Here is a 14234-nt window from a genome sequence, read left to right on the forward strand (position 1 = left end):
TTAAAAATACCCATATGCAACGAGAAAAATCATCAATAAAAGTAACGAAATACTGAAATCCTAAACTTGAAACAACACGACCCCATACATCTGAGTGAACAATGTCAAACATACGTGTGGCCCTGTTATTGACTCATTCGGGAAATGAAGTGTGACTATGTTTCCCAAGTTGACAAGACTCGTATTCAAATGAAGACAAAGTGGAATGACTAAGAATTAATTTCTGAAGCTTTGCTAGACTCGGGTGACCAAAACGGTTGTGGAGAAGATCAGTTGAGGCAGCAGAAGTGAAGGCAACTGGTGGTGGTAATTTTGACATATGATACAATCCCTGTGACTCATATCTTGTTCCAATCATCTTCCCCGTTCTTCGGTCCTGTACAACAATAGATTTAGCCAAAAAAGTGACACTACAGTTCAGGTGTTCGGTTAATTTGCTAACAGAAATCAAATTAAATGGATATTCAAGAGCAAATAAAACTGAGTTTAAGGAAATAGAGGGAAGAAGTTGTATGCCCCCTATTCCTTTTACTGCAGTTCGGGATCCATTAGCAAAGGTAACTGCGGTGAGGGTCGTGGAATGAATAAGGTTTGAGAAAAGATTCTGATTACCATAGATATGGTCAGATGCATCAGAATCCAATATCCATTGGCAGGAGGGTGAAGAACTGGTAATACAAGTAAAGGAATCGCCAGTTTGTGGGGCGCCAGATAAAGGTGATTGTCGTGTAGCCGCTTTATACTACAAGTAATCACTATAATCTACTCCAGACAAAGTAATGGAATTGGACAGTTGACCATCTGTGTCTTTATGGGTTTGAACCACGTGAGTTGTACTAGAATTGTTAGTACGTGGTGGTCGACCATGCAATTTCCAACAAGTTTATTGAGTATGTCCTAGCTTGTTGCAAAAAGGTCTAGAGTTTTTAACGTTTCCCCTTTGTTGGACATTTTAATCTTGTGGATTTGCATTTTTCGCAGCTAGTACAGATGTCTCGACGTTATTGGTATCATTTGTTTCTAAAACAATACGCGATAATCGAGGGGAAACATCGATTAAGGAAGGAATTGATGAACTTGCCAAAATTTGATCCCTTATAGGACTCAAATCAGATCGAAGTCCTTTCAGTGCTAGAACTATAAAGAACTTATCTCTTTGTTGCTCCTGTGTGGTGACACTTTCAAAAAGTGGCGTGAGAGAGTCAAATTGATCTTTCAAGGTTTCTATCTGTCCTAAATAACTCGCCATATCTTGATTATTTGGCTGAAGTTGGACCAAGTCTGAGACAACCTTGTATATGTGTTGTATGTCATTTGTATACAGAGTCTTAGCTTTATCCTAAACTTTATAGCAAGTTTTACAAGATTGAAATAGATTGAGTAATTTAGGATCCAAAGAGTTCCATAAGAGATTGCATAATTGAGCCTCAATTCGAGTCCACTTAGTCCTTTCACTAGCAACAATATCACTAGTATTTTTAACTAAACGATCCTCATATCCTTGTCCTAGAAACCACATCTCAACAGATGAAGACCATGGTGTGTAGTTATTACTACCTTCTAATTTCGTGGTAGTAATAACAGGAGAACTTGAAATGGAGGAAAACATTGATTTGACATCACTTGATTCAATTTTCTTTGTGACATTGGTTACTAGAGATTCGCCTTTCTCTGCCATTATGGTTTGGACAGCAAAACGAAATACCAAGAAAAAGGGTTGGTTAAAAGAACTCGAAACAGAGGAAGGAGAAGATCAAGGCTCCTCTTGATGACTGCAGATCTGGTAGAAAATTTCCAGAAAATAACTTTGCAGGAAAAAGAAGAAGTAGCTGATGTAGATCTGCTTTTGCTGGAAACTTTTCTAGTTGCTGAAAATTATAGGAGTGATGGGTAAGACTAGAATGAATGAGTGAGAAGGATGGAAAGGAGAAAAGAAAAAAAATACCAGAAGTGGCTGCAATTAAGAGAGTTTTGATACCATATTAATGATGCAAGTGTATTTCACTTCATGATCAACAATATATACACAAAGCTAGACACAAAATGTCAAGAGCAAATCCCTAAGATAATCTGTACTAGCTACCTGCCATATCTTGACACTATCCAATAGTCATATTCATTAAAACAATACATTAGATATAATACAACAATACAATATAATGTGATATATTAGACACTCTAGAAAATCCAAGTAAACTACGTATATTTTGCATAATCATTTAATTAATTACTTACCTCATATGTAGACCCTTGAATTAAATGTTCCAAAAAAAGATGGCAATTTAACACCTTTTTTCTTCTGTTTCTCATTTTCTTCTACTTGTCCATGCAGTAACTTTGAAAGATGTTGGCTAATAGATTCCTGGATGAAGCTCCTTTATACGAGGTCTACTTGATCTTCTTCTTGCTTCTGATGTCTCCTTGCTTCTTTGAAAATATTATTCTTACTGGTTTTATTAATATATAGTTGCATTATTGACTATAGTTTTGATAAGTGTTTAGTGTTAGATTTTTCCTACTATTCCTTTCGTGGCTTTGCAAATAATGTAGATGTCTCATTGTCTCAATACCTAATTGCACATGCACCCCTGAATTTCATTTGATGTTTTCGGGGATTGATTTCTCAGATGATCACTCAAGTACTAACAGAGTTATTATATCAGAAAGTCATTTTTTTCCTTGATTTCATATTTTCTTCAAACAAGAAGTGACCTTCCGTGATTAAAAAAAAACTATCGGTTTCGTCGAAATCAACTAGATGTTTTTGGCCATGTTTGCTTGTTCATTTTGTTAATTCTCTATAGTCTGGCAAGAAATTCTTTTGGCTGTAGCACTTGCATGGATATGCATTAAAGTGAGGAGGGTCTTCTTGATGCCTTTTTAGAGTGTCTTCAATAGTTTCTATAGATCCAATGCTAGATGATGGCAATTATAATTGGGATTTGGAAGTCAGCCTGAATGAATAGTTCATTTAGCTAATTAATCAGATATGATCTATCGCCTGCTGCTCTTTAGGTATTGAGATATCAGATATGATTTAGATCTACAGATTCTTAGGCTCTTAACGAGAAGCTCACTAACTATTCTTACTGAAGAGATCAACTTCCTCATGACTCACTATAGTTCATGAAATTTGCTACTACTATCTACTTCCTATTGATAAGATATTTGCAATTAAAAGCTCTATAAGAAAAAGTTTAAAGTTTGGAGAAACTATGTTGATAGATGATTAACACATTTAAATTGTTGAATACAGGATTAATTAGATGAGAATAAGGATAAGGTCCGTGCAGTTGAGATCTCTATTCGAGAATCAAAGGGAAAAGAAATATACATGGATGGTAAGAGCTGTTAACAATGTATCCCTTTCTTCTTCACTTCTTTTTAGCAAATGTCCTAAGCAGGCTTATTCTTCACTTCTTTTTAGCAAATGTCCTAAGCAGGCTTATTCCAACATTGACAAAAATATTTGGTTAAGTAACTAGTAAAGTTGTTGCCATGTGACCAGGAGGTTACGGGTTCAAGCCTTGGAAACAGCCTCTGGCAGATATGCAAGGTAAGGTTGCGTACAGTACACCCTTATGGTGGGGCCATTCCCCGGACCTTGCCCCATAGCGGGAGCTTTAGTGCACCGGATTGCCCTTTTTTTTATTTTACTTTGGGTCAAGAGGCTTCCACTAGGGAAGAATACTGCTCTAAGTTCAGCATAACCCCATACAATTTGGAGATCCAAAACTAGAATATTTTGCCAGAACTGTAAATGCTCGAAAGTTCCTTAGGAAAGTTGCTTCTAATGTGTAGATTTTGGTCACTTTTTGTCAGATATGGGGTTGTTCGCAAATGCATTGGAACAAAGCATAATAGTACCATCTAAAGAGTCGAGGTAAATATGGCATGTGGCTCTTAATTTTGATTAGATTTACTCCTTATCTCTTACTAATATAATTAATCTAGCAGCTATGGAAATTCACTCTTTCCATCGAAGGAGGAGATTGGGCTTCATGGGACTTCTATGCCATACTTTCCCAAAAGATTGTAAATAATGTGACCTTTTGCGCTGTTTTTTTGGGAGGATTATGCCTCTCTGACCAGGCAGTACAAAAACAGAAAATTAGAAATACTGGTTTGTAACAAATTATTCTTCTAAATCACACAAGGAAGATGTACATTCACTCTTTTAGTCACAACCATTATGGCAGAAAAACTACTATATTCATTTTCTCACAACATATTACATTTGTGTATTGATCCTATTTCTTGTTCACAAGCTGATAAGTTCCAGTTTTCCAAAAAATTACATTACAGCACTAGTACTGGAGGCAGAGGACTGAGGCATAGTTGTTGTTGAGTGGCAGTTGTCTAAGCCAAAAAAAGAAAGAAAAATGAAGGAATCGTTTGGTATCTTGATAAACCTGATTCTTGTAAGAAGTAAAAGAAATGTAAGAGAAGATTGCCAACTGAGTTTTGGAAGCTATAGCGAGAAGTAAAAGAAATAAAGAATATTCTGCAGTAGATTTTTACTAGAATATTTTCTTACCCATTGCTATTCAATTAAATGAGCATTCTTTTGTGATTTGAAGGGGAACTTCTTTGTGGGAGAAAAAGCATCAAAAACAACAACACAATACCAGTGTAATCCCACAAATAGGGTCTGGAGAGAGCAAAAGTAGCAAGCGGCAAAATATTGGTGTTTGTGATGTTTGTGAGAAACAAGTTTGTGTTCCCTTTCGATACAATAAAAACCACGGGAACACTAAACACACCCCAAACAGTCCACTAATCAAAAGGATTCTTGGACCGATTGGAGATCTCACTCGGATTCGACAATGAAAACAACAATAATGAAATGAAGAAGGTGTTTATCACACCAAAACAGCAACAACAACAATAATATGAAGACAAGATGAACAACAACAAAGTGGTAACAATAACAACACCTCACGGGTTACATTAACAAAAACAAGAAACAACGATTACAACAAACAAGAGGATAGATAGTTAGACAAAATGAAGGTGTAATTTTAAAAACTCAAGAGCCTACCTTTAACAATACACACAATAAATACCTAACTCTTACGTTGGCACAAGAGTGACCTCGATCTCCCAAGCATCCAACGTTTCCAAGCTTGAATCCAACACGAGTGGTTCCACACTTAAGTTGATTTTCCTAGTTACAATTTCGGCCAAGGAGGGCCATTCTCTCAAGAGAGGTGTTACACTTTCATATTCAACAAAAACTAAGACTAAAAACCCTAAGAGGTTCTATGTATAGTGTATTATAAAATAGAATACAAAATGACCATAATATCCCTCAAGGGTGAGGTGCCCATAAAGTGTAACTTAGAGGCTGTTTTTAGTGCATTTAGGCCCTCTTTTACACTTTATTTGTGCACTTCCTTGGACGGATTCAATACGCACTCATTCTCGTCCATCCTCGTGGTCGTACTCGTATCACCTTTCCTCAAATCTCTCTCCTTTTAAACTTTCTTTCTTGAATAATTTATCATTGTAAGCCATGAAGAGGACTACAAAATTTCTAAATGGGATAACTGATGCTTCGATTATGTTTGATTATTGCCTTTTAACATCATGAATCTTGGTACAGATTTTTGTGCGGTTTAGGCGTCCCTACTGGGGTCAGACTGTCTGTATAAAGCATACATCTGATGGAAGTCCCCGCTGCTGTGCTTGCTATAGATTTAACTTGCTATAGATTTAAGGTTCTTAAACATACACCTTCTATATTATTTGATTGAAGATGTTCCTGATTGAATCTACGGTCAGTAATTGGCTGAGCTCTGTTGAGCCTGGGTGCACTAAAGTATCCACAGACAGGAAGTGAGTTGATATTCTAGTAATTAGTTCAATGCATCACTTAGCATGTTTCTCAACTTATATTATGTAAACAATTGACGACTCAGATGTTTTGCAGATAGGAGACATCAAGTATACAACTTTGAGTGATGGTCGAAAACTTTGCCCTGATTGTGGTTATACAGCAGTGATGGATCCTGAAGACTGCAAGCTCCTTCTCGATGAAAATCAGATATTACATTCCAGTTTTGTTAGTTGACAAAGAAGAGATGATCAGAATCCATAAAGAGGTGTGTAGGACATGTGCCAACATTACCACGCGAAATTTTATTCTTCTATCACATTTTGTAGTAGTAATATCTTTGGTTGGTTTCACAGTGTATAGCAGTTGGCATGACGATTCCGGAGAAATTTAAATTGGAGGCCGTAACTTATGTGAGTATATCCGTTTCTATTATTGACTTCTGTTAGATGGGTTGATGTCTTCTGCAATGGAATGGAAGTTTTATACAATTTTTATGGTTCACACTCAGGTGGAAAAAAGATAATTCAAACTTAATGAGTAACTTTATATTCTCACGATTGAAATCAATGCAGTTTTGTGATCTTGGATTTAGATTTTAATATTTGTTGAAACTTTATCGATTCCTCACCTGCAATGTCGAGTTCATCTAATTATATATTGCATCTGCCTCTGTACGCAACATGTGTTCTCTCATTTTGCATTAGATTCACTCATGCTATAATAGGTGTCGAAGTCGATACAAAGGGGTGAAAATGTTGAAGTGGTGAAAGAAATAGAACTACTACTGCTTCCAGGACGCAAAGTGAGAGCAATGCTTCTTTTAATTTGTACGGATTTCCAAAGTAATCTTCTTCTAAACTTCTATGCTTTCACATAAGTAGTCTTTTGATGGATTCAGGATAGAACTACATGTCATTTTCATCTAGTAATTTCTAGGAGAGTTTTTAAGAAAATACTTATATCTCATGCAGCCCAACTCGTTTCTTTCTGTATTCTCTGTAAATGAACGACCACTAACTTCTATATTTGATGAACATATCCTAGAATTGTTAGTATCACCAGTTGAAGACGTACTGCATCACTAACAACGCGCAACTCTACGTTCAGATGTTGATGTCCACATTCTAGCCATTAGTGCTCGGATTTTCTCACTTAGATCAAAGTCAAGAAAAATGTTTCTCTTTAATTTGATTCCAGTTTTAAGCAAATTTTGTAACAAGTTTACTACTGTAATCTTATGTATGCATCAATGCTCTCTATAAACAGGTTGGCCCTAGGATCAATTTTGGCTCATGAACTGATGCGCGCTTGGATGCGCGTTCAAGGTGGTTTCCAGCTTTTTACTATTTGTTGCATGTTTCTTTTTTTCTCGTTCAAAGTAAGAAAATTTTGAGTTTATACACTGTGTAGAGATTTTATACACCATCAGATTATGTTGACAAACAACTTACAAGGCTACAACAATAGGTAACTCCTTATAGCAAGCTTATTTAGTGACTGGAAAATAGAGGTACATAACTTAAATCCAACTGAAAAATAAAGGAAACAAAATATGTGGAACGCGACATTCCTCATGAATCTACACCTTTTTGGTTCAGCAAAAGAGAGAAGAGATAGGAAATCTCATTACTCTTTTTTTACTATCTTCGTCTCATATTTGCAGGCGATGAAGGATTGGACCTAAAAATCACAGAAGGTCTTGCTCAGGTTATGGCTCACAAGTGGCTAGAATGACAATCTTTCATCGGCGATGACTACATGAAGGGTAAAAGTGAAAACGTTCAGTTTTTTGAGGAATCTGATAGAGTTTCTGAAATATGGAATAGAAAATAGATATTGTGAGACATATGGTCATGGATTTAGAGAAGCAAAATGGGCAGTTGAACGTTATGGCTTAAGATACACAATGTAACATATATCTCAAGCAGGCAAGTTACCTGAATGACTTAACCTCTTAGGTGACATTAGTAATTTTTGACAAATTGTTATATATTGGTACTCATGCTACAAGAAGGCTAAATGGTGCACTTGATTGAATATTAAGTTATTTATCTAGAGGACTTGAAATCAATTTCCTACAAATATTTTTTCTTCTTTTTTTTTTTTTTTTAGTGATGCACCCCTTTCGAAAAATTCTAAATTCACCTTTGATTTTTGTAATCATTCATTTACCATTGGGAGAAAACTGATGGTTCTTGGACGAACATTGCTGTGAAAAACTTGTAAACAATTTTGTTTACCTTTGTGACTCCAAATTGTGGCCCTGAAACTACATGAGTAACACAAAATGGACAAAAATCTGCAGCCCACAGGCCACATGGGCATAATTTCCCTTTGACAATCACATGATGAATTTGGCTTCTTTTTATTTTTACTTCTATCAATAGCGAGCTGTTTTTACATTAATTTTTCAAACTTCTTGTCTTAATTTCACTTCATATGTCATGTATTTATTGTAGTCCACAGAAGACCACGTTGCACGAATAACATTTAGATATTATTTTAATATTCAGTGCTATAAGAAAATTAATCAGAACAATCTCAGATTTGCTAATATTATTATTAGTAAATCTTAATATATATTTTCCAGGAAAAAAAAAAATCTATTTACCAACTAAACACCATTTTTTTTTTTTGGTTTATTTTTCTTCTATTTATTGTTAAGTTGTCATTATCATTTTATTAGTAAGGGACTAAGGAGAGACTAAACACCAAGTGGTCCTTTTCTTCTTTCTTTAGATTTTGCCTTCCTATTCCTACGAGGAGTCAACCGTGGAGGCTCTTTTTTCTCTTAATTAACATGTAACGTTCCCTTTACTTTTTGGAAATTCCTCCATAATTTCTTCATTAGATTCTTCACCATCATGTTGATTTATTCATAGAAAATTTGGATTATTTGTTGAATTCTTGAATACAGGTTATGTACTAATAGGTTATTTAAAGAAACAAGAAAATTGAATATAAAAGGATAGCAAAAAGTTATTAAGAGTTGAAACTAATTAAGCTAGCATTTGATTATATATGTAGAGTAATTTAATTTTCAAATATTTTTAAGTTTTTATTTGGGGTTTTGAAATTTCTATTCACAAAACTTCAAATTTTTCCTAGAAAACATATCACTACACAAATTCAACGACTCACATTTTCAAATTTCAACTTCAAAATCTCTAGCCAAACCGGAGCTAACATGTAAGATATCATCCCAAATGGTACATCAAACACCAGCATTGGTACTAAAGGTTTAAAAAAAGAGATTATACTCCTAGTAGTCTCGAAGTTAACCACTTTATCACGCATGCTTCTGTTTTCTTTCGTACTTAATTCTATTCAACATATTAGATACGCATTTGGGCGTGAAAAAAAAAATATAATAATTAAAATTGAAGTTGAAAATAATATTTGAAAGCTGGAGTTGTACGTACATATATTTTACTTGGTTTTGTACTGCTAAAAAAATTCATTTCAAAAACTAGTTTTCCAAATTTTTAAAACTTATTTGCAAAAATTAACATAAAAATCAATATAATGCATAACCGAATAATATTTTGAAAATATTTTTTAGAAAAAGGAAAAAAAATCTCATGTCCAAACGAGCCAGTACAATAAAGAAAATCACAAACATGTGTAGCAGGATTAACAGTGTTAACTGTTCAACTCAATTTACTTGTCTAAAATTTGATTTGGCATACTAAGAAATTAGAATGATAATTTTACAACATTAAAATTTGAATATAATAAAATTAATATTTTGAGCAATATTAGAAAATAATTATAATTAATAATAAAAATAAGTTAAAAATTAAGTGATAAATTATCTTTTATTTTTTAAATTAGCCATAAAAGTGAATATCCATTTTTTTACACCAATACAATAGTAGTAACATGAAGCACACTTTCTTAACTAATTTCGGGAAAACTTTTCTGACTGGAAACATAAGCTTTTTTTTTTTTTTTTGGTAAGAGGAAACATAAGCTTTGATAAAGACTCGACGAGGTCAAAGTCTTCGGAAATTATTAATTAAATGTTATATTATACTACTATTTTTAAGGAGAAGAAACAGAACACGAAACTACCACTTCACTTGAATTGCAACTTCTTTATATGCTACTACCAGCAGAATATTTGTTTTTTTGTTCTGGTAAGTAGACCAACCGAATACTCTATTTTCTTAAAAAAAATTATTTCCCGGAAATTACCATGCTTTAAAAGTTAAATAAACTTGCCATCTTCAAATTTCATGTGTTGCAGTAGTATTGATATATTTGTTTGAACTCAGAGGATCTGAATTTGAAAATGTATGCAAATAGATCTCACGATGAAGGTCCTTCTTATTATTATGAGGTTTAGTATTTTTCACTTCTATATATATCTTTGTTGCTATTGTTATTATTATTATTATCATCATCATTGAGTTAAATTTATTTGAAAAAACTTGAATACAGAATTACCAGTTATCACAAGATGAGAATGAGGACGTGGTTCGTGCTATTGAATTCTCTCTTCAAGAGTCAAAGGCAGCAGAAGAGACATATACTAGCGGTAAGGGTCACTAATGATGCAACCCTCCCTCCCCCAACCCACCCGCCACCACTTTTTTTTTTTTCAAAATAATATTCGAAACCTCCAGCATGACTCAAACCTCAAACTAATTGATGATGGAGCTTGAGCACGCCCTTGTTCAATGCAGCCTTTTCATCTCACTATCTTAAAGCTAAATTTTGTCCTAGTAAGAAGTTGGTAGACATATTTAGCCCATAAGTTTAATTTCATGATTTTGGATGATTGAGTTGGTTATTTGGCAGAACTAAATGCTTTTAACAAAAGTTTCTTAACTTCTGATATATAAATTTGGTCACTTTTTTTAATTAGATATGGAGTTTCCCCAGAATGATGAAGTAGAAGAACTTACACAAGCGCTGGAAGAAAGCACATTATCTTCTATAGACTTGAGGTAAATCTATATGCCCTGTGATCAGCCCCTCATTCCCTGGCTCTTATGGGGGAAAATGAATACTATTATCCACTGAGTTTCGAACTGTGGAACTCTGACTCCCAGGGATTACTCAGTTTTCCATCTAGCATGTCAGATACATGTAATTGTCCTATTCACCTCCCTTTCCGTCGTGAGTTGATTTAGTTTACTAAAGCTTTACATCATTACAGCACCAGTGCTGGCGGCAGAGATCTGAAATGGTGGAAACTTTTCAAGGAGTTAAATCCATTTGTCGATTCGTCGAAGTAAGTTAAACACACTACAAGTGCTTCTACATAAGTAATGAAGAATATACAATTAGGTCTTTAGTTATACGTGCAAAGAGAAGAAAACCCATGCTTCTATCTATTTACTTGATAATTGTTCCAAGAACTAAATCCATGATAAGTATTGTTAGTCCTTAATTCTGGGAAAATAACAAGTACTAATAAGGAAGTAAAGCCATTCATGAATACACTTTCTTATCATTCTGTAGTATCGTTTGACATGATACTTTTTTCTGCTTTCCATTTCATCAAATTGATGCATTCTTATGATTTGTAGGAGCACTTCTTTCTGGAGAAAGAGTAGAAAGCGGTGCAATATTCTTGTTTGTGATGTTTGTGAAGAAGAGGTTTGTGTTCCCTTTCCTCAAATATGTCCTTCCCTTTAGTCTTTCTTGAACTAACATATCCTTGTAAATGTGAAGATGATCAGAAAATATCTGAATGAGTTACCTGATACCTCTGTCATGTCAAGTACAGATTTGCTCGGATTGGTTAAGGTGTACATACTGGGGTCAAACTTACTGCGAGAAGCATATATCTGACGGAACTCCTCTCTGCTGCAGCTGTTCAAGATTAAAGGTTTTCAAACGCCTTCTATATTGTTAGATTCAATCTATAATGAGATATACAGGAACCTCTCAATTAGTCTGAGTACTATTAAAAATAAAGTGCATAGTGATAAATAAATCAACCACTAGCAATTGCATGATGAATGTTCCCGAATAGCAAATATACATACACAATGAGCTTTCTAGCTTCTATACTGGCTTTGCTTTCAATTATAATAGATGTCAATTGCTCAGCTTATAATAACATGTTTAACTGAGAATTTATTCACCTATTTTTAGATAGGAGACATGAAGTATATCACTCTGAATGACGGTCGGAAGCTTTGCCCTGATTGTCACTATACAGCAGTGACAGATCCTGGAGACTGTAAGCCCCTTCTTGATGAAGTTCTCAGATTTTTTAAAGGATTAAACATGAAAGTCAGATATTACATTCCAATTCTCTTAGTTGATGAATACGAGATGATGAAAAATGGTCAAAAGGTAGGCTGAGCAGGTGTTTACATTAGCAAGTGGAATTCAAATACTTCCATCACATTTTTGTAGTACTGATAGTATTTGGTTGGTTTCACAGAAACCACTTGGCTTGACTATCTATGACAAATCTAAATTGGACGCCGTAACTTATGTGAGTACATATACTTCTGTTATAGACTTTTGTTAGATGGGTCGATGTCTTCTGTTATAATGAGTAAAGTTCAATGACTTTACTGTATAACGAAGCGAATAGACCTTGTTACGTATGGTGCAAAATATCTACTCTCTCATTTTGCATTCAATTCACTCATGCTAGGTGTCAAGGTCAAAGCAAAACGGTGAAAATATACAAGTGTTGAAAGAAGTAGAGCATCTGGTTGAAGGACGCAAAGTGAAGGCAATGTTGCTTTTATATGGCTTTCCAAAGTAATCTTCTTCTGAACTTCTATGCTTTCACATAAGTGGTCTTTTAATGGATTCAATAAAGAATTCCTCCAAGAAATTTTCATCTAATAATTTCAAAGAGAGTAAATTGGAAATATATCTTATGTTCTTCATCTAGTTAGGATAAGCAGAAAGCAGTTTCAGTTGTTTATGCAATGAGATATCCTATGCAATTTGTTTATCTACAAAACTAAGATAGTTGAAACGAATCAGCAATGTCGTATTTCATGTAATAAACTGTCACAAAATGCTGTTTTTTAATACAAAAAAAATAATGTTCACATAGTCTATCTGAAGAATTTGCATTATTAACAGCCGTTTCCAGCCAATGGCGGATCCAGCTCATAGTGAGGGGGTCATCCGAGCCACCTTCGGCGGAAAATTATACTATGTATACAAGCTTAAAATTATTTTTCATGTATATATAGTTAACGCTGAACCCCCTTCAATTAATTATTTCGTTCACGTTTTTCGATTTTGAACCCCTCAATTAAGATGTTGGCTTCGCTGTTTCCAGCTATTGCTATCTCCCAAGGTAGGTTCTTACATATTACGTATCCCACAATGTCAACTAAGTTGGGGCATTGAGGAAATATTGAATGTCAAACCAGTAGGGGTTTCAGAAGTTGCTGTCTATATCCTATCAATTTGTTGTCATGATACCCTTGACTTGGTCAAAGTTAACAAAAATGTTCCTTTTTTCCCCAGAAATAATTTGGCTCCTGTTCTAAGAGGATGTGTAAGGAGTCACTACTTTAATTTTTATGGTATCATAATGCCATCATTGATCATTGTAAATAGGTTGGCCTTGGGAGCAACTTTGGCTCATGAAATGATGCACGCCTGGATGCAGATTCAAGGTGGTCTCCAACTCTTTATTATAATCGACTTGTTGCTTTTGTGCTACTTCAACTAACGTAAAAAGGAAATCAAACTTGTGGGGAATCACATTCCTCTTGAATCTTACTTCTACTTTCCCTGCTATGCCATATTAAGGAAACAATTGTTTCCTCACTATCCTGAGGTTTCTCCTCTCTTTGAAAGCCCATCCCTCCTATGTATCTCCTATCCAGAGGACATCTTTTCACTCTTTTTTCAATTTTCCTCTCATATTTATAGGATACCATAAAAGGCTGACCCTAAACGTAGCGGAGGGTATTTGTGAAGTTATGGCTCACAAGTGGCTAGAATGGCAATCTTTTACTGGTGATGACAAAGTAAAGGGTGCAAGTGAAAAAGCTCAGTTCTTGAGAAATCTGAAAGATTATCTGAAAGAGGGAATAGAAAAAAACCATTCTGAAGCATATGGTCATGGATTTAGAGAAGCGAAATGGGCAGTTGAACGTTATGGCTTAAGATACACAATGGAACATATATCTCAAACAGGCAAGTTACCTGAGTGACTTAATTTCAATCAGTGTAACATTGTTTTCATGTTAGTTCATTCATCATTTGGTGGAAACTGACGGCTCTTGGATGAACATTGCTATGAAACACCTATAAAGAAAATTTATACTCTTGAGACACCAAATTCAGGTCATGTAAGTACTTGGCTAATATAGATTGGCGTGAACAAACATTTCCTGCAGTTATCTCAACCAACTAGTATTCCCCGACTTTCAGATGATAAATTTGGCTTCTTTGG

General features: G+C 34.7%; 1 protein-coding gene across 2 annotated transcripts; it reads left to right on the plus strand.

Moving 5' to 3' along the window:
• Positions 1 to 9896: 9896 nt before the first annotated feature.
• On the plus strand, positions 9897 to 14195 carry LOC107840037 (protein DA1-related 1). Of its 2 annotated transcripts, none has more exons than XM_016683749.2 (12): positions 9897 to 9978; positions 10117 to 10181; positions 10283 to 10379; positions 10710 to 10791; positions 11004 to 11078; positions 11377 to 11446; positions 11577 to 11678; positions 11948 to 12151; positions 12243 to 12296; positions 12462 to 12571; positions 13391 to 13449; positions 13709 to 14195. In XM_016683749.2, exons 1-12 carry the CDS (start codon positions 9942 to 9944, stop codon positions 13990 to 13992), a joined length of 1239 nt encoding a protein of 412 aa, XP_016539235.2. In that variant the 5' UTR covers positions 9897 to 9941; the 3' UTR covers positions 13993 to 14195. The 2 variants fall into 2 exon arrangements, with proteins under 2 accessions (XP_016539235.2, XP_016539236.2); XM_016683750.2 differs by having other exon boundaries at positions 9915 to 9978; positions 10089 to 10181.
• The last annotated feature ends 39 nt before the right edge of the window (positions 14196 to 14234 follow it).

Source organism: Capsicum annuum, chromosome 8 (assembly GCF_002878395.1).
Source record: "Capsicum annuum cultivar UCD-10X-F1 chromosome 8, UCD10Xv1.1, whole genome shotgun sequence".
Taxonomy (NCBI): Eukaryota; Viridiplantae; Streptophyta; class Magnoliopsida; order Solanales; family Solanaceae; genus Capsicum; species Capsicum annuum.

What these genes read in the sequence shown, in the direction of transcription:
- LOC107840037 (XM_016683749.2), top strand. Translation starts at nt 9,942, where the DNA reads ATGCTACTACCAGCAGAATATTTGTTTTTTTGTTCTG. An exon ending in GTGATGTTTGTGAAGAAGAG is followed by an intron (nt 11,447 to 11,576) that starts GTTTGTGTTCCC and finishes TGTCAAGTACAG; the next exon opens with ATTTGCTCGGATTGGTTAAG. An exon ending in GCAGCTGTTCAAGATTAAAG is followed by an intron (nt 11,679 to 11,947) that starts GTTTTCAAACGC and finishes ACCTATTTTTAG; the next exon opens with ATAGGAGACATGAAGTATAT.